Below are 21,030 nucleotides of genomic sequence, written 5' to 3'. Positions count from 1 at the left end.
AGGATTCCGATCGGGAGCTACAACACGCGAGCTACAAAAATAAGTTTAAATTGAAACCCATCGTATATCCTTTGCTATGCACCCATAAGTATCTGGACGTTGATAGTGGTAGTAATAGTAGTAGTAGTAGTAGTAGTATTAGTAGGTAATAGTGCGAGGAGGTGGAGAGTTGCCTAGTGGATAAGGGTTGGTGTGGGTGGTTGTAATATCCGCGTGCTGGACATAACATGCCCGTTCACCCTTCTTGAAGTAAAAGGGGATGAAGGAGAGGAGAAGGAAGGCAACAGAGAGAAAGAGAGAGAGAGAGAGATCACCAAGATGGCGGTAGGAGCGCGGAGCTAATTTTTAACTGGCTGCTCGCTCGGAGTTTGGTTCGCCTATCGTTAATTGGATCCCAGATGAAGGAGCCCTCTCTCTCTCTCTTTCTCTGTCTCTCTCTCTCTCTCGCGCGCATGTTCTCGCTTTGCGGCACCAACGGAAGAAGAGGAACTCGGATCCGATTCTCTGAACGTCTAACGACCGACGTAATAATCTCGCTCGTGTCGAGAAAATAGAAAGTCGAAAAATCTTAGCTCTTATATATTTTTAATTATCGCTAAAATATTTCGTGCAGTCTGAACTGCGTCAAGCGTTTTCTCCTTCTTTCTCTCTATTTCTCTTCTCTCTTCTCTCTTTTCGTCCCTTTCGTTTGGCAGAGAAGCGAACGAATGACTTCGAAAAGTCAAGGAGTTCCAGCTGTTACATTTTGCACTGGCTGAAGGCGGTGTTACCGGCTCACAAAGATGTATACGTCGTGCGCGTATATAGCACTTGCCTCGAATCGGGAGAAGGTCTGTCTCCCCAGGAAGCTTGTTAGGCGCCGGCGAGCTCCGCTATCTTCTAATTGGCGATATAATGATCCTGAAGGATGGAATCCCGTGGTCCTGAAGGGGCCGAGGAGCACCCTCCTCCGTGCCTTGCCTTGTTAGGGGTGAAATTAAAATTTGGCGCTGCCTATCCTCTCTCTCTCTCTCTCCCTCTCTTTCTATATATATATATATATATATATATATATATATGTATGTATGTATGTCTATCTCTTTCCTTCTCCCTTTTCTTCTCATCTTATACCCTATCTTCCTCCATCCTTCCTCTTTGCTCTCCTCTTTACTCTCTTCTTCGTCGTTCCCTGGTGGGCTCGTTATGCGTCCGTTCAAACTTGTATGTTTCTTCCAACTAAAGGTTCTTACACACGTACCTACATAGATACATAGATACCGTACATACGTACATACATACATGCAGAGATATAGGACTGTAGCAATTTCGTTATCGAGGAGAGTTAATTGCGGGACAGGTTTCGCGTTTCCTGACGATCTCACCGATTTCTTTTTCTCTTCTTTTTTTTTGCGAAAAAAAAAGAATAATTTCGCGAACGAAACGTCTTACACGCGACATTAATGAATAGAGCAGGGTCTAATTAATGCCGACGAAGTTTATCGGATTTCAGGAATTTCGTGAATTATAATCGACGGATCGTACCGTACCTATTGATTTCTGAATCCGTATTCTTCTCGTGAATACCTATATTTTCGAAAGCCCTTCTGGTAGTTAGCGAACTGGCCGCCTCAATTAGCGGAACTTGCAGGTACGTTACCGAGGTCCAATTAGTCATAGCTTGTAAACTGCTCCACGCTTACTCGAGTGAAACTAATAACTTTTCGACCGCAAGGTATACACGCTGATATCCCCCTTTCCATCCCCCTCTACCGACCATAGAAACTGCATACATTTGTAAGTAACGTCGGCGGGGAGCTTTATAACTGGAGCTTTCTTGGCTCTGCGACGTAAAGCTTTATCGCGTGCATTCTCATTTCGATTGAAACGGGACCGATGTTAGACGATATATCTATAGATTTCATATTTCGATAAATATCGATTCGATAACGTAACGAGTACGTAATTAAATAACGATCATAAATAAATACATATAAAGAGGAATAAAAAATAGGAATCATTAACCGAAAAGAATAAATCGTTGATTTCCGGATGAGAAATTCCAAAGGACCCTCTCGTGGCCGCTGATAGTTACAGGCCTGGTCTCAATTAGTAGAACTTACGTCGCCGGGGTCCAATTAGACGTAGGCTAGAAGCTACACCCTGTTTGCTCGAGTTTGCCCGTACCTGTGCTCCGTCGACGACGACGACGACGACGACGACGACGACGACGACGACGACGATGCGGCCGCGTTGGATGGGGTTGCTGCCCGTCCTACAGCACCCGTTGCTTGCTGTCTTTTTCCTCCGCTAATGACTAATTAGCAACCTCTCCACTTCATAGTATAATGACACGGGAGGCAGTCTCGAGTCGTCGGCTGGGATCATTATTAAACCCCGAAATTGCAATGGTGCTCGCTGTCCCAGCACCTATCTCTCTCTCTCTCTCTCTCTCTCTTTCTCGATTATTTCGTCGTCTTGCCAGCGAAAGATTTCGATCGTCGAATTAAATCTTTTTTATTTTCTATTACCTTTTTGTTACTCGAAAAAAAGAAATATATTATATTCCTTTCCCTTTTTATAGATACGTATTCATTCTTTTTTTCAAATCTCTACGGGTACTTGGACCCACACTACTGGTATCCTAGACATCAGACTGCGAACCCTTCTTCGTTTCATCCCCTCGTCCGGTCCACCCTCGATTTCCGAGTGGAAAAGGTAACGCCCGCGAGAACGCTCGAAAAAATGTCCATGAAATTGAAAACCGTAGAGTGCATTTCAGTATACGCGTGTTGGAGGGTGGGATATACTAACTTCTCTCTCTCTCTCTCTCTTTCCCTTTGTCTTCTCTTTCCCTCGATAGAAATATTATACGTGGGACCTCGTCCACTTGCACGAGACTTATAAGGAGTGAGAGAGAGAGAGAGAGAGAGAGAGAGAGAGAGAGAGAGAGATTCCGTCAAACCCTCTTTTTGTCTTTTTCTTTCTCTCTCCTTCCTCTCTGCAGTCGCGTATTACTTCGGATTCCACTCCATCTCGGTCTTCTTCTTCTTCTTCCTTCCTCCCTCCTTCGTCGCCCCTCCCACTCTCTTCTTTTACATTTATTTATTTCCTAAATGTCCGACCCCGCCGGCTACTTTATATTTGACATTTTTATTAAACCACCCGCCAGCCCTGTCCGGCTGGACAGGATATCTCGCGACGGATAGTCCGGAGTTTTGGCCGAGTGGCGAATGGGAAGGTAAGGGTGGTCGAGGAGGAGGAGGAGGAGGAGGGAAAGAAGACGGGGTGGCTATAGGTGCTCCCATATTGCTGTTAGGGCAGTTTCGTAATCTCAGAAGGGTGCCTCTCCTCTCTTATATTGACCGAATAAAAAGTCCTATACGTTGCCGATCGGATATCGTACTTTTCCCACTATCCAGGACTTTCATGGTGTATTGTTTCGAATTTCCTCTCGTTTCTTTTTATTACTTTGAACGATTTTAGTTACATAGAACTTTATCTATCGATCCTCGGTGTTACAGCTTTCGTTGCAATTAATACTTGCTCTACACCGATGGTAAAAACAACGATGGTAAGCGATACGATATTGTTGTAGCTAAAGTTGATTAGCCATTCGGGGAAAAAGGGATTCAAAGGGCCGATAGGAATCGAAAGAGGAAAGGGGGAGGAAAAATTCAATGCTAGTGACGCGTAATGAAACGTGCGCGAAGCCGAGGAGACGAGGAGAAGAGGGAGAAGATGGATAAGAGGAAGGGAGGAAAGGAGGAGGAGGAGGAGGACGAGAACGGTCGGACGTAACAGGAATGCAGTCGATACGCGGCAATGCTACAATATCGAGTTGTTGAACGGCCACGGCCACGTAGGTGTACGCTTACCACGGATCAGGATATTGCGGTCTCGACCGTATTTATCATTCGAGCCGACTATCTCTCTCTTTCTCTTTCTCTCTCTCTCGCTCTCTCATCTTCCTCCCAACGCAATCCGATCGCAAGAACGTCTTTTGTGGATTTCGTGTATTCGCGGAGATGTACGCGAGGATCATAGATACATGTACCTATGCGTTGCACCGTCTGTTATTTGTGTCTCGCGAGCTCTCAAGTTTATACTGGTCCGTGACGCGCTGAAAGATTAAATTACAGACCGGTTCGCGTATCCAATTTGTGCGATTTAATCGCCTCGAGTCTGGCATCCACGACGCTTCTATATTTCCCTCGATTTTTGTTTGCTTTTTCTTTTAACGATCGACGAATTTACTTAGGTAGATATATACACATATATATATGTATACATATATTATAATCGTACATAGAGCAACTTTATCGGAGTTTACAAAGTAGTTTCATAGTCGTTGGAAGTAGATCCAACCGATTGTGGCGATCGGTTGGGCAAAGAAAAGGCACGATAAAAAAGATAAAATAAAAATAAAAGGAAAATGCAAAAGACGGGTGGAGGAAAAGCGACGCGCTTCGTTTTGACGAGTCGCGAGGCGCCTAGCAGATATCTCGTCGAGCCGGAGCCTCGGTGGTGAAGCTATGAGAAGAGAGGAAGTGGGTGGGAGGAGGGGTGATCAGAGAGAGAGAGAGAGAGAGAGAGAGAGAGAGAGAAAGAGAGAGAGCACGCGGGGGTGCACGATGGAGGAACGATGTTTTTTCCTCCGCGGCTCCTCTTTAATTTGCCCTCCAATTAACGGACGGGGTCCTATTTGAAAAATACCTGCCACGAGGGCTGGCAATTATACTTCTTCCTTTTTTTGCGCCACGAGCGCGTTATTAGCGCTATCCGTTCTCTCTCTCTCTCTCTCTCTCTTTCCCTCTCTCTCTTCGAGCCACGATCGCTCTCTCTCCGTCTCTCCTCGTTCTTTCTCCTTCTTTCTTCTTCGTTTGGCGCGCATGTGTAGGCGCGCGCATGCTGCTCTCTATCTCTCTCTCTCTCTCTTCCACTCTTTCCATAGATCTCTATGCAATTGTATGTACTTTACTTGTACGCGTGTCTTCATGTATGTGTATATGCAAAAGAGAAAGAGAGAAGGATAGAACGAAGGTATACATACGTATATACGACGGCAACGTGAGCGAGGAAGATAGAGAACGAGAACGAGAGAGAGAGAGAGAGAGAGAGAGAGAGAGAGAGAGAGAGAGAGAGAGAGAGAGAGAGAGAGAGAGTGAGAGAGAGAGCGAGAGGAGTAGCGTTTATAACTCGTGCCCGGGTCTCCCAGCTTTGAGAAGGCCAATTAGCAGCATAAAGCTGCAGCTTGGCCCCGGGGCCGAGGATGTTTGTATGTAATAATGGATTGTTACTCAAAGTATCCGGCTAATTAATTAAGCCCCGCGCCTCGCCGTGTACCCTTTCCCCATTCCACTCTCGGGAATCCTTCCTCTGGCGTCGCGCGCGCTGTTCCCTCTACCCCCACCGCCACCCCTCGTCCCCCACCCTACCCTCCTCTTCTCCCCTTCGCTCGAATCTCCTTCACTCCTCCCGAGGTTCGCCGCGCGCGCACCTCTCAACGGTCCACCACCCGCCAAACCACCCTCTCGCGCTCTCCACCCGCCGAATCGCTTCGGCGGTACAGACGTGTGCTCACGCTTCAACAAATGTGTTCGTTCGAATCGCACTCGAATCGCACTTCTCCAAATCTAACGCTTTACTACCGGTTAGGACAGACGAAATAGAAAATTAGTGTACGCGCGTTATATCGAAAAATTATATGTATGCATGTATGTATATCGAAACGACGTATCGATTTTGATCCATGCGCTCGTTCAAACTCATTCGTGGTAAAGGAAATGGAACGAGAGACGTTCGTCGTCTCGAGTTCTCGAGTCTTTACGATTACGCGGAAAGAGAGAGAAAAATGAAACATCTATTTTAAGGATCCTCCCTGGTTCATGTTGCAGGAGGCGTTATAGCTGGGATCAGGATGACTATGGACGTGAGTAAGTCGGAAACGAATAAAAACGGTTCGACGCAGCAGGAATGCGCCGGTTGTGGGAAAACCATCACGGAAAGGTGGGTCAGGCAAATGGAGTTTCGACTTGAAAACACGATTTTTCGATCGTTTCCCCACCCCCTCCCCTCCACCTTCTCCTCCCTCCCCTCCGTCTCCCCATCAGCTGCAGCCGTATCCATTATTTCGTGCTCTCCACTTTCGATCGTGGCTATTAGCGTTTTTAACGAGAAGCATTCGAGGCACATCGCTCCTAGCGCTCGACTTTTTTATTTCGATCGGTTATCCAGTATCCGCTCTGAAAGCCTCCAATCAGAGCCATCGCGTTTGTTTCGATTTAACTGACCGACGGGAAAATTTCGAATTGTTCTAAACTGTCGGATATACGTGCTGGGAATTTTATGTATATATCTATCTATCTGTGTGTAGATTAAAAAAAAAAAAAAAAAAGAAAGGAAAAAAAGGCAGATGGAAGGAAAAAGTATACCTATGTATCCGAGCAATTTTTTTGCACACGTGGATAACGAGTACACAATACACATCCTTATTAACCCATTGGTAGCGGTCGGGAGTGAAATTGTTCGTGCAGCGCCGAGATAGCGAGCGAAACGAATATGAATTCGAATCCGCATGTATTTAGCTCTTTGATGCGAAACGTAGATCAATAAACGATCATCTCAGTTGTGTTTCTACCTCGCAGTAGTCGTTTTATTCGCGCAACCCCCGCCGCGTAGTCGCTTCATTAGTATCCCGACCCTTTTAAAAATCAACACATATCGACTACTAACGATTCGTTTTCTCTCTCTCTCTCTCTCTCTCTCTCTCTTTCTCTCTTTCATTCACTCTCTCTTCATTTCGCGATTTAATTGCATAGAATTAATGGGTAGCGTTAATTAATTCCGAATCGTTCGTCTTTTGAATTTTTTACGCGAGCGACGAACGGTCGATCGATCGATCGGCCGCAGTCGATTGGTCTGGTGGTCGGTGGTCCATCGATCCATCGATCGATCCATCGATTCATCGATCTATCGATCGATCGATCGTGTCAAGGAAACGCGTTTAGAGTAACGGTCGAGAACAACGGGGCATTGCTTTTAGAATTTCGAATTTAATTTACCGAATTATTCCGCCGAATATATTTTCCAACCATCGGCGGAGTTGAAATAAGAAGGGCAATGGCTAACCGATGTGTATCTTAAAGCGAACGGTCGGTAAGAAGAGAAACTACGGTCGGTTTTACAGGTATCTTCTGAAAGCCCTGGACCTTTACTGGCACGAGGACTGTCTCAAGTGCGCATGCTGCGACTGTAGGTTAGGCGAGGTCGGTTCTACGCTCTATACGAAGGCCAACCTTATCCTCTGCAAGAGGGACTACCTCAGGCTCTTCGGGAATACAGGATATTGCGCGGCCTGCAACAAGTCTATACCGGCCTTCGAAATGGTCATGCGAGCCAGGACGAACGTCTATCATCTTGATTGTTTCGCCTGTCAACAGTGTACGCACCGGTAAGTAATATTCTAGGCGTTTCAACGATATATATATATATATATACACATATAATGTGTACACACACACGCACACACACACACACACACATATCTTGCATTTTGAATTAGGAATGCGCGATGCAAGTTTCAAAGATAATTACAATACCCGAAGTAAGGTACTAGCTCTACTCGAGGAAAGCCAGAGAAGACGGGGAATGAGTTGAACGAGACAGAAGTCGACTCGGGGGATTGCTTTACAGGCCAGCTGGGAAATCACCCTTTGCTCTGACCCTCCTCCCTCTCTCCTCCGCCCTCGACTGTATCGTCGTACCTTGCTATATTCGTATTCCACTTTTCATTTTATTCGGTCGTCTCTCTCTTTCTCTCTTAACTCTTTTCCCCCCTTTCATATTCTTCTTCACTCTCTAAAAGTCAATGGGGAACAAAAAGATTCACGCTTTTTTTCGTCACGACGCAATAGAAATTTTGTTTGGAGATTATTGAAGCTTACGTTTCGCCGGGCATAAAGCCACGGTGAATTTTCGTTCTGCTAGGTAGGAAAACTTGCTCTCGTGGTTTCCGTGGTGTACCGTAGCAAGAGAAGAATCGCGTTGCGGGGACGAACGTAAAATAGCGAAACTACAAAGCTCGGGAACGCGCAACAATGTGAGCTGGCTTATTGACGGCTCGTTGGAATTGAGGAAGCGAGATACGGCGGGGAAAGTGAGGGGGAGGAGGAGGGTAGGAGCGAGAGAGGATTGCCATTGGTCAGGAGCGAGCGGAGCGTGCTGTCGGTGCTGTTTCGAAGAAGGGAGGTAGAGGTGGAGGAGGAGGAGGAGGAGGAGGAGGTGGAGGAGGAGAAAGAGGAGGAGAGAAGTGAACGGAGAGAAAGAGACAGAACGGAGGAGGAAGGGTTGTAGTTTCAAGCCAATAGTAATGGCTCGGCCAGGCGTGCGACAAACGTTGTACAGCTTCTCAAACAATGCGAACAAAAGAGCATCAATTTTACGTTTTTATCGTCGGGCATTGTCTATCTTTGACAATACCCTCGTCGGCAGGGCTATTCTCTGTCGGCTTCCAGGCCTCTTTTCGACGATGCGACGCGATGATAACTTAACCGTCTTCGACGGGCACCCGCCAGAAACAACTCACTGGCACGTCCGACTTTTTTCTCCTTAATACCTTCCAAGGATTCCTACTACGCTATATTCTATGCAACGAAGAATATCTATACGGATTCCCTCTTTGCGATGTCTGAAAAAAAATATATATATATATATTCACGATTTTGTCCCTGTTTCATATTCTTTAGGATTACCCTTCGAAGAAGATCGTAAACATATTCCGTGGCAGAAAACGACGTCCAATTATTTTTCTAGCGCAATGTCAGAGAGCTTCCGTCGCGGCAAACTAGAAGAAGGCAATTATATGCGCACGAAGGCGGCAATGGCGGGAGCAGCAATGGCTGTGTCGCGTAACACGACGACTTAGAGCTTGCAATTAAACAGCAACAATTACGCGCGGGGTAACTTTAGACTGTAATAACACGGAATAAAGGGTTGCCGGTGGCAGTGACTATGTTGCCACCCTCCTAGACAGAGGGATGATTTACCGATCCAATTAGCTACATCTCTCTCTCTCTCTCTCTCTCCCTCTTTCTCTCTCTCTCTTCGTCGTTGTCTCTCTTTCTCGCGCACTCGTTTACCAGTACTCAACCATTCGCATTCTTGTTCCGTCGCACCTGCCGGCTACGGATGATCGATGCGAATGACAAAATTGATATCGATTAGTATTCCGTTTTTTATGTTCTTACTTTTGTATTCTTTTTATCGCTGTCGAATCGTATACAAACGATAGAAACAAATCCTTGACTCCTCTCGATCGAACGGATATTTTTCCAACCGTTAAGCTTACCAAGAAAATCGTCGTGGACTTTCTCGATTCAGCAGAAACTATTTCAGAGACGTTCGAGAAACACCAGCTACATTTTAGGTATTTCGCATTCGTCGAAGCACCATAGGTATTACTCTTGGAGGGCTATGGGCATGCTGGCACCACTGGGGTCGGCAGTAAAGCGGTCCTAATGGGGTCACACATTGGCACCGACTATCACATTTATTTATTCAAACTGCAGTACACTCTCTGTCTCTCTCTCTCTTTCTTTCTTTTTTTTTTTCCTTTTCCACTTATACGCAGTTCTCTTTTCTTTCTACGTCTCGATAGTAGCGTCTCTATTTCCCTTTCCTACGTAGTCAGCCGTTCTATGGACGACTCTCGGTTGGTGTTTCGCAAAGCCCGGTGACCCTCGTTAAAGATTCAGCCAAGTTATCCGAGTACACCCAGATTGAAATTTTCCATGCAAACTCGAGGGCGAGACGACGACGCGCCTTCTCTCTCTCTCTCTCTCTCTCCCCCCACTCTACCTCCATTCTCTTTTTTCTCTCTTGTGATTTTAACTTCTCCCTTATTCTCTCTCCTTCTCTCTCTTAGCACACTGTACTCTTACATCCTTTAGGAAGCAGCTCTCGCTCGTGCTAGCGGCCGATTAATATTTCAAACTCTCTTGCACTCGCGTTACCGTACACGTGCGTCCATCCCAACTTCCTACTTTTTTAGGAAGCTTTAGAAATGGAAAGATTTACGTTTCGATTTGAGAAAACGGTTTCTACGATCTTCTACCGGCCCAACATTTTTGTTAATAAGATTTTCCTGCGAGGGATACCTTTCGAAGCCCCCGGCCTTTGATAAAGGAATTCTTTCGGGCGGTAACGCGATTAAACGACTGGCCTATTAGAAAAATCGTACCAAGCTTGAAAACGTCTATCTAATTAGTTCGTTCGCTCGAATGAAAATCGTGTTAGTCACACGAGAGACACTGACAGAGAGAGAAAGAGAGAGAGAGAGAGAGGTAAACTCGCATTTGGTATCATCGTGAACGTGCACGGGAAACGTTTCCGCGAGAATTAAAGGATAGCCTTTCGCGCGGTGGCATTATTCGCGAGAGAGCATAATAATGGAAAATCCAACGCAATGAGTGTGCTCGTACTGCTCTGCGATAATTCCAATGACTGCGCAGTTATGATAATATCTCTATCTCTAGTCCAGACGGGCATACCGAAAAGGCTTTGAAAACACTTCCGCGTTCGAGCGTAGTTAGTAGTTGTATCGTCGCAGCTAGACGCAAAATACTTTTAACGCATTCGTCGTCAAAGCAATCTCTAGAGAAACCGATGCATTCGTCATCGTCGTAGCGTATTAACGTACATTAACCTTTTATTGTTTATCAGGAATACAGCGTATTCTTACAGTTTCTTTTTTTCTTTATATGTTAAATAAAGAAATCTTTAAAAAAACTGTTTCAATCGAGTTCCGTCGTAGCACGCGCTAACGAAGTGAAAAGTTAACTTCGTTTCGAGTAAGACCGATACCTATAACAATACCCAAGTATCTTTCCGTTTCTTTTTTCAAGAAAACAAAAAGTTCGGATTGCGACAGTGTCGACTACTACTCGGCGGCGTCATTTAACACAGACGTGTCAGTCGTATGATGTGCGAGAGAGGAAAAAAGAGAAAAGGAAAGAGAAAAAAAGAGAAAGAGAGAGAGAGAGAGAGAGAGAGAAAAGGTGGTGGGAGTATGGGAAGAGGAGGAGGAAGAGGAGGAGCTATGGGCCAGCTTGAAAACGAGGGAAAGCTCGTATAAGCTATGGTAGAGCAGCGAGGCCGCGTGCACGATGGGCGCTAATTCTATTTGCTGTGCGATTACGAGAGTATCTACCACGAGCCAGACTCGGCGCGCTCTCGTATTTCGCTCTCGTATTTCCTGCCGGGATCAAAGCGGATACGACACCGCTCGCGGACAGAGAAGGCCGATAATAATTATTTGTCCGGCACGTCGCGATGCGCTCGTTATCGACCAACGTCGTCCTTTTTCCCTACTCTTCCTCCTCCTCCTCCTCTTCCTCGTTCTCCTCTTCCTACTACTACACTACTACTATTACTATTACTACTGCTATTATTACTACTACTCTACTACTAATATTACTACTACTAGTACTATTACTACTACTTCTCCTTTCCCCCCTTCCCTCCCCTCTTCCTACTATCGATTTATATTTCTCTTTCTCCCCCCACTCTATCTCTCTCCAAAAAAAAAATATGAACGAAGATGGAAATACGAGAGACAGATACATCGCGCGAGATAATTCTGCGACTGTCAATCGGTACAAATTTCCAAGCGTCCATCAAACTCTTCGCGTTTTGACGTTCGACCATTTTCGGATTAAAAAAAAAAAGAAGGAAAAAAGGAAAGGAAAAAAAAGTCGAAAAAAAAGGAAAAAAAGAACAGGATAAAAATATTCCTTCCCCTCCTACTATGACCGGGGTCAATTACGTTTCCTCGGAAATTGCGTTCGGTAGATACTTTCCATAAATTCTAACACGTATCCGTTCATCTTTTGATAGACTCTCTCTCTCTCTTTCTTTCTCTCTTTCTCTTTCTTTTTCTCTTTCTTTCTTTATTCTTCCAGCTTCCTTCGCATACCCCACTACCTTGACTAAAGCCAGAACATCAACAGGTGTTTCCTTGTTAGCATATTTACTCTTTATGATTCCTTCTTTTTTATAGGAATTTTTTCTTATAAATACATTTCCATAAATTTCTAATAATCATTTGATCGATTAATCATAAAAGATCTTTCGTAGCGGTAAACGATGTACGTGTAACTTGATTTATCATTCATTTTGTTATAACGAGATGGACAAGGGTTGTTTCATTTATGATTGCAGGTTTTGCGTCGGCGATCGGTTTTACCTGTGCGAGAATAAAATCCTTTGCGAGTACGATTACGAAGCGAGGTTCGCCAATATGGCGCCGCAGTCGCCAGCATCCCTCGCTTATATAAAAAGGCAACTACCACCAACGGCGACGCCACCTGGACAGAACGTTCATCCTGGTCACAATCCTCTACAGGGACACCAGGGAATAGGACAGATGGTGGGCCCTCATAATCACGCGACGAACGTAAGTCTTATCAACGACGAGTTGAAATTTCCGACGAAGGAAGGTGTTCGATTAATCGGAAAAGTTTGATTCGCCTAAAGGACGTTCATTTTGAAGATTATATAAGAACAGATTTATATAAGAATTGAATACCACGAAAGAAGCAAATGCATTAGTTTATTGGAGAGTGTTCAGCGAACGATTACGTTTTCTGACTTCAGGGTCAGATGTCAGGTGGAGGAGGTCCTACGGTGAACGGAACTGCCATAGGCGTAGGTGGGCCTCGTGCACCCGGTGACATGAATAACAACGGCCTCTCTGGGCCAGGCGGTTTGGGCTCGGTGAAACCATTGCCGATGACGATGCAGGCACCGACGAGCTGAGACGAGGCCTTGCCACCCCTGAAGAAGCTCAGATGTCTCAGCGGTTATTAATCGGCCGAAATCGTGTCGAGTGTTGCGCGGCTAAACTTCGTTGGCTAAAACTTCCGTCAATTGAAACGGGGAAAAATATCTAAACCGGACGGAGGGATGATTTTTCTTTTGTCACGTAAAGGAACTCGACGACAAAAATTACGAGAGAGAGAGAGAGAGAGAGAGGGAGAAAGAGAGAGGGAGAAAATCGAAGTGTGACAATGACGATGACAAAGATGATTCTTGGGAATCATATTGTAAATTAACGGTGCTCGTGGTACACCATAAACGGACAGTCTGTGTAAGATATGTTTCTAATGATAAGTAAAGAAAAAAGAAGAAGGAATGAGTGATATGTGCGAAAGAAAGAGAGAGAGAGAGAGAGAGAGAGAGAGAATGGTGGAGTCGACCTGTAAATATCCTCACTAATATATCGACTCCACGAGTGGACGCCTGAGGTTATACGAGTATACGTCTAACGATTAAGGTCTTTCTATGATTATTATTACTTCGTTAAACCGGTTAACGTAATTCGCTCTCGTTGTTTTTTATCCTTCCAATTAGCCGATTGTTCGAGCGAGAAAGAGACGGCGACATTGAGGTAGAGGGATGATAATAAAGAAGAGGGAGAGAAAGAAGAAGAACGAGAAGAAGAAGAAGAAAAAGTAGGAAGAGTACAGAAGTAGATAAAGTCAAACGATTCCTGTGTTCTTTTTCGTCCTCTCACATTTCCTTCTTCTTCTTCTTCTTCTTCTTCTTCTTCTTCGTCTTTACGTCTCGTTGAATAAATTTAGGGAATCTTGCCATTTTAGTACGCGAGGACTTTCTCACGTTCTCGACGTTTTTTATTTTTTATTCTTTTTTTTTTTCTTTTCTTTTCTTTTTTTTCCTCCCCAGACAGAGAACGCAGGAAGAGTATTATAATTGATAATGCCTTTAAAGGGAGTTCGCGAACTCGAGTTCCATACAGCCGATACCAAAGATTAACGACGTATGATTAATTATGGAAAGGAAAACAAAAGGAAAAAAAAAGGAAGCGGAAACGAGTCGCACGATTTTCGAATGTTCCCGTGTATTTTCTTTTTTTTTTCTTTCTTTTCTTTCCCCTTTTTTTTTTTGTTAACCTCCGGTCGGAGCTTTAAATTTTCAAACCAAAGACGGAAAAAGAAACGAAGACGAAGGAGATGAGAGAGCAGTACGCATCCACGCCAAAGGATCAAAAAGGTGATCCGCTTTAACAGTGACGATCGAGGAGGACCGACGCGCTCGTACCTGTAAATATACTACGTATAATTGAAGAAGCAAAGTGCGACAATATTATTTCTTTTTTGTTCTTATTTAAGAAAAAAAAAAAATGAAAAGAAAAGGAAAAGAAAAAAAGCAGAATGAAATAAATCGTCATCTCGAACGACGATATCGAAAGATGAAGATCGAGCAAATCGCAAATCCGTCGATCGACATTATCGAAAAAGAGAGCTAACAAATAAAAAACATTAAAAAACAAAAAAAAAATAAAAAGAGAAACAACTGCTGCTGCTGCTCGAGAGAGAGAGAGAGAGAGAGGGAGAGAGAGAAAGAGAGAGAGGCCGCGTATCGATGAAGTACAAAAGAAAGATACGAGAGAATATGTTCTCACAGAGTAAGCACCGCGAAATAAACGCAACGCGCACTTCTTACCGTCGTCGTACTCGTAGATTAGAAGCAACAAATAAAAAAAAAAACAAAAACAAAACAAAAAAAGCAACAACAACAACAACAAGAACAACAAAAACAACAACACGAGAAAATAACAATGAACACTCGAAGAAAAAAAAAAGAACTTTACCCTCCCTCCTCCCCCAATCCCCAGCCTATTTCGAGAATCTTTCTAACAAAAAACACAAATCGCTGTCCTTCGAAACCCTTCCACGTCCCAATTTTTCGTCCTTTCCTTCCCACACTCGCCAACGTCTCTCACCAGCAAGCGCAAGAACGTTTTTGTTATTCATCTGTATATAATATCGTTTACTAGCGCATTACCGATATATTTACGATCGGCTCTGTAGGGGCTCCCATTACTACCGAGGAAATATAACATTCTTATAAATACAATCTGATACATTCGAGGAGCATTTTTATTTCACTTCCAGAACATTAGAGAGCTACGTAGAGGAGAGAAAGAGAAAGAGCTATCACCAAAGCGAATTTCGTTCCGCCCAGACCACGTATACTACCTATTCTTCCCCCATCTACCAGCCCTCCTACTATTCCGTTCGGGCTATTTATGGTCTTTCGAAGAACGCGAGAGGCCAGAGCGGCCCTCCTCGCAATCGAACTACCATCGAAATCGCGAAACGAAGGGAAAATACCGCGTGCGGTATTCGAGTTCGGTTTACCTTCCGTACGGGACCGTATTGGTCGTCGCTGAGTTACGACTCGTGGAACGAGGAGGAGAAGGAGAGAGAGAGAGAGAGAGAGAGAGAGAGAGAGAAAGAGAGAGAAAAGAAAGAAAGGGGATAAGATTGGGGGAGAGAGAGAGAGAGAGAACAAATGCGATTTCCCTAATGCTTTCCAAGACCCACGGAGTCAAACGTTATTATGCTCGGTGAAGACTTTATAATGGGGACACGTTGAAAAACTTCTTAAAACTACGTGGTGCACGTTGCTTGTACCTTTCTCTTTCTCTCCCTCTTTCTCTAGATTATTTCTCTTTTTTTTCTTTTGCTTCTTTTTTTTCTTCTTCTCATAAAAAGATAACGAACATTTTTGTGAAAGACTTTGCTTCATCGAACGACGTCGAAGGGATATTCGATTTATTAAATTTCGTGGTTTTTTGACGATATATATACCCCCCTTTCTTTTGAAAAGTATCGCGTACCTATGTGTATGAGAAAACGTGTATATGTCTCTCGTATCTCTCGATGAGTTTAGTATTAATTCGGTATCTCTTTATCGACCGGTTTCTACACGATATCGTTACGATCCCACCTTCTGTTCTCGTTCCCTCCTTCGTACGTACGTACGCACGTACATACATTCGTTCGTTCGTTCGTACGTACGTACGTTCAGTTCCAAAGCCGGAAATTAAGCCTTAATCAGGGAGGCGGAATTTTGATGAGATTTTACGCAAACGATAGATTCTTCAGGGATTTACATATATTCGTGCGTCGCTGAAACACGCATACGTACGCGAATACGTAGCGTGCGCGTTACGGCTACGTAGTTTAATGGCTTTTAATATAAACACCTTCGTACTTCGGGGATAATGATTTGCTGATACGAGAAGAAAGGTGGGTATTCTAATATATCTTTCTACTTTCACATTTTCTACGCTCTTCTTATCGCAATTTTCTACATACATCTATCGACGTAACATCGATCAACAATTTTTACGTAAAGATTTTTACGACATATCCGTGCGATCGAATTATCTTTAAAAATTGCGAACGACCAAGAAGAAGCGACAAATCTTACGATATCTTTCGTAGATCTTTTATAAAATCCTTCAAAAATAATTAGAAAGAAAAAAAGAGTACGAAAGGAAAGAACTCTTCTTATATATCCGAAACACAATTATACGCGAAGGACGTTTTCGATCGTTTAAACTCTTCTCGTACGCGAGCTTGTAAATTAATCGGATTTTCCGCGGTCGACCTTCGAAGACGTTCCTCCCTAACTCGGTGCGTATCGCATTAATCACGCAATATAGATATAGAAGAGGATGAAAGAGAGAGAAAGAGCTAACAAGGGAAAGACAGAGTTAGAGATGGATAGATAGATAGATAGATAGAGAGAGAGAGAGAGAGAAAGAGGATGAGGTCCCCTTAAAATAATCTGGTCCCGAAATGAAATCAGCCAAGGCAATTTCCAGCCCCTATACGAGGATGCCGTGGCGCGTTATCCAGGCACTCTGACCGCCTGTGGCCCGACGCGATGCAACCGACAAATGACGTTGGTCCAACCCCCTCGCGGCAGCTCTCGGAATTAAAGATCCCGAGATAAGGGTGTCATGCTTTGCTATGCATTATGTGTTCGGCAAAAAGCTCGCCCCCGGCTCTGCTCCTACTGTTCAGCCTCTCTTCTCTCTCTTTCTCTCTCTCTCTCTCATCCTCCAGGAAGCTTCCAATTAATCTTTCCCTACTTTTTCCCAGGAAAAAAAATATCGCCGTACTTGTTCCTTATCCCCTCTCTCTCTCTTTCTCTCTCTTTCTTTCTCTCTCCCCACCTTCGTTTCTCTCCCTGTTTCCTCTCTTTCGTTTAACGCACGACATACCTTAACCGTTGCTTATCGTAATCGTTTATTTTTTCCGAAAACGATATCGTAAGAGATCGTCGATCAATGATCGAGAGATATTTTCCTGAACGATATACAGGAAGGAAATACGGTACTTCGTTTTTCGGAATTATTGTCTTCTCGAAGAAGAATTACAAATCGTTTCCTTTTCCCTGAATTCTTTCTTTTTTTTTTATCTTTTCTTTTTCTTCTTCTACTTCTTCTTCTTCTTAAGAAGGAAACGCCACGAAGCGAAGAGAGGAGCTGGTATAGCAACGTTCTAGTGGAGAAGGAAACGCACTTTCTCATAGGGTCTTTGATAGAGACGTATAGAGTGTACAAAGAAAGAAAGAAAGAAAGAATTTCCTTTGAAATAGCCAAGCGAAGTAACTCAAGCAGACAGCAGGGGTGTATAAAACCCGGCCGCGTTATGATCTGCACATCCTCTTCTACTCGGACTGGCTACACCGAACGGAACCTTGGCAACCTTCATATTTCATGTTTTATCGCTCGAAAGTATCGAGAAGAACTGTTTTCCTACCTCCGACTCCGACTTCTAGAACGTCGTCGAGTTTGCAACGAGGCTACGAGCGAAACGAAAGAGCGTTCATCTATTTGAACTTATCAATGTTTCCCTTTTCTCTGTTTTTCTTTTTTTTTTTCCTATTTTTTAAACGACGTCTTTCTCGAATCGCACGTCACAGTTTAACCTTCAATTAAATTTCTTGTTGGCTAACGCAGGAGAATTATGTCGTTGACGGATACAAAAAGACAAAACGACGAGGATTCGAGCAAATCCAATCCAAACACAAAATCAAAATTCGATGCACTCGCAACGGAATTTCAATATTACGGGTAAAAAAAAAGAAAAAAAGAAAAAATCCTTTTGACCCCTGATCGCGATGTTACTTTTTGTATTTAATTGGATGTATCGTTAAAACACAGTGCGGCTATTAGAAATTTGGCACCGGCGATGTCGTCCGTCGAGGACAAAGGTAGGATAATCCCTTGGGCGAATAAACTCTTTGCCCCGGAATATCACGTAGAAATTTTACGTGACAAACGTAACAGGTAATCCTCGATGGTTATTAATCCTTCCGATTTTACGCTTTCCTTTCCTTTATTTCTTTTTTTTTTTTTTTATCAAGGTATTTGTCATCTTTAACCATGAACATGCTGAACGACGAGTTGCGAGGCGTATTCGCCGAGGATCCACCGAGTGGTTCGCTCAAAGATTTGTCTTGTCAGCCGATAATCAAAGCTCCACCAGCGGAATGGGAATTGGACACAACCTGGAGCGAATTCGTTGCATCCTTGCCGGATCATTACGAAGAAGTTCGTCGTCGTCGTCGTCTGTTCTTTTTTTTCCTTTCTCTCTGTCTCTCTCTCTCTTTTTCTCCGTTTCTTTTTTCTCTTGCTTTATATTCAAACAACAAAATAATAAGAATAAAAATCATTCTAGATATTGTGTAGCTTTCACGACGAGACTTCGATCTGCGAACAGGACTCGTTCGAGATGGACGAACAAATGGATAACGTAAGATGGTATTATTTTCAAAGGCCGATCCTCTATCGATCTTTACTACTCGATAATAACAACGTAGTATCCATCGTAGGAATTTTGGTTCTTGCTTTATCAAATCAGACCGTACGCCGCGCTGATCCCATCTCCCAACGCCAGAACCATTGTCACCGCTTGGATTCAAACGCTTTGTAGATTGAGTTGTAACAAGTGTAGTAAGATGAAAGGACTTCGAAACGATTACGCTTACGCCCTTTACGGGTAATTTCTATTATCGATCGAATAAGAGACGTTCGATGGGATGGAGGACACGTGGTGTGTACTTACGAATTTTTCTCGATCTTAATTTTCAAAGATACGTAAGGGATTTGCGAATAGCCGGGCCGTTCGAAGATTACCCGCCTGTGAAATATCTTGAATCGTTACCAGAAGCAGCAAGGTAAATTAACCATGGTTCGATGTTAATTCGGCGATAATAGGATTCGGAGTAAAGAAAGAAATTTATAGGCAAGCCGCGAAGAAGCATCCCTTGACGTCACCCTTTTCTCAGGAAGCAGATTCCTTTATCATTCAGCAACCGACTACGGAGGAAGGTGCTTTTTGTTATATCGCTGTGACGGGTGAGGTCATTGAAACTACTGCCAAGTAATCGTTAACAAAAAAGAAAGATAGAGAGGAGAGAGAGAGAGAGAAAGAGAGAAGAAAGAAAATAGAAAAAAACCAAGCAAAAATAAACGAACGAACGAACAAACGGGGAAGAATAAAGATAGGTAAAAAAATGTCGATTTCAATCATTTTTTCGAATCTTCTTATCCACCAAACGAACGAACGAACGGACGAACGAACGAACGAACGAACGGACGAACGAACGAACGAACGAACGAACGAACGAATAGGATAGACTGGTTCGTCGAAATCGGATCCGCTTTATCCCAAAGCATCGGCGGCGTACATCCTAAAACAATCACACGGCCGGCCGGCACGCCATTATACGGCCTTAACTTTGCTCACGCAGGAGCTCTCCGCGAGCGCCGTTATGTATAGGGTGTACCGAAGGAAATAACCGTCATCTGTATTCGCGATAACATCGTAATTGAATGCGGTTGACGGGGATTTGCTGTAGGACGCGAGCGACCACCACTAATACCAGCAACGTCGCGCTATAACCGTTCCCTCCTTGCTCCTCCTTACCCAACCCTCTTCTTCTCCCCGTTCGTTCTCCTCTTTTCTTCTCTCTTTCTCTTGGCACCCTCCGTACTTTCCTCTACCGACGAAACGCGACACACACGACTACGACGGACTCCCGTTTTCGAGTAACAGACTTTCTCTTTCCCGTGTTTCGGCCTATCTATATCTCTCTGTCTCTTTTTGCACCCCTTCCGCTCTTTGTCGCTCCACGCTTTTCCTCTTTACCAGCGCCCTTGATATCGCGAGAGTATTAATCATATCGAGGCGCGGAAAAATCTACCTTCCTCTCTCTTTCCTCCTCCCTCTCTTTCTCACTCTCTTCTCTCTCTCTCTCTCTCTCTCTCTCTCTCTCTCTCTTTCTTTTCATGTCACCGATGGTATTTCGCGCGTGTTATAGTCTCGTGCGCGCGTGCGTATACGCGCGAGAGAGGGGACCTCTCGAATACGAGGATAGAAAATGATAGGACCGAAAGGGAGGAGAAAGTTTATGGACAGCGTCGTTACATCGAACTATTTGTATAAAACGCTATAACTTTTTACACTTCCCCTAGAATTCTTTTATTTATTGGTCTTTTCTATTCGAGTAGCAAGAGTATGGATATACTTGGTCAGCCATATACATATATATGTATATCGTATAGAATGAAAAATCGATAAAAATTTAAAGAAACGGTGGATAGGTAGGTAGGACGTCTAACATCCAGTATGGAATGACGAAGGATGCATCGAGGATATTATACTGATAATTCAAGAGAGACAGAGAGAGATAGAGAGAGAGAAAGCAGAAAAGAAAGCCAGCGGTAAGTTCATCTTCGGCTCAGATCCGACTATCGGTTCTTGCATGCCGAATGCACTGATGGGAAATACTTGTTTCCTGGCGACTGTCACTACAACTGATTGGCGCATGACCGCCGGAGTTCGCGTTCTATTAATGGCCATCCAACGTTCCTCTTTTTACCTCTCTCCTTTTACCAGCTCCGATGATACCCTTTCGCCTTTTATCAGTTCGCCTTGTCTCTTCTATCTTTTCCTATTTTAACTCTCAGCGTTATCCGTGTCATAAACGTTTTGCGTGTCGCTTGGAAAACGAATTCGCAACGAGTTCTTCAATTATTTAGCAAATTTGCTTTCACGTTCGGCTAGGAATCACGTCTCCAACGTCCGCTTCCAAAATTACTCGTTCGTATTCGATAGATGATCGATTTCGTCGACCCTTCGAAATATCCAAAGCCCGGACTAAACAACA

At 43.9% G+C, this 21,030-nt stretch overlaps 2 protein-coding genes across 4 annotated transcripts in view; both read left to right on the top strand.

The window, feature by feature from the left end:
- LOC127070381 (rhombotin-1-like) overlaps nucleotides 1-14,188 on the top strand; it is a 61,957-nt gene extending 47,769 nt beyond the window's left edge. For all 3 annotated transcript variants that reach the window (XM_051008247.1, XM_051008245.1, XM_051008246.1), the window contains 4 exons: nucleotides 5,874-5,985; nucleotides 7,166-7,429; nucleotides 12,196-12,430; nucleotides 12,631-14,188. In XM_051008247.1, coding sequence (XP_050864204.1) covers nucleotides 5,897-5,985; nucleotides 7,166-7,429; nucleotides 12,196-12,430; nucleotides 12,631-12,792 — 750 coding nt within the window. In that variant the 5' untranslated portion in view covers nucleotides 5,874-5,896 and the 3' untranslated portion in view covers nucleotides 12,793-14,188. The remainder of the gene's footprint in view (nucleotides 1-5,873; nucleotides 5,986-7,165; nucleotides 7,430-12,195; nucleotides 12,431-12,630) is intronic.
- An 878-nt stretch (nucleotides 14,189-15,066) lies between these two features.
- On the top strand, nucleotides 15,067-20,593 carry LOC127070384 (uncharacterized). Its single transcript, XM_051008252.1, has 6 exons — nucleotides 15,067-18,145; nucleotides 18,223-18,409; nucleotides 18,537-18,611; nucleotides 18,691-18,857; nucleotides 18,952-19,035; nucleotides 19,104-20,593. The coding sequence occupies exons 1-6, from the start codon at nucleotides 18,048-18,050 to the stop codon at nucleotides 19,243-19,245; spliced, it is 753 nt and encodes a 250-aa protein (XP_050864209.1). The 5' UTR covers nucleotides 15,067-18,047; the 3' UTR covers nucleotides 19,246-20,593.
- Nucleotides 20,594-21,030: the final 437 nt, after the last annotated feature.

The sequence above is a fragment of the Vespula vulgaris genome, chromosome 18 (assembly GCF_905475345.1).
Source record: "Vespula vulgaris chromosome 18, iyVesVulg1.1, whole genome shotgun sequence".
NCBI lineage: Eukaryota > Metazoa > Arthropoda > Insecta > Hymenoptera > Vespidae > Vespula > Vespula vulgaris.
Note: the sequence above shows the minus strand (reverse complement) of the source record. Positions and strands in the feature narration are given on the sequence as shown.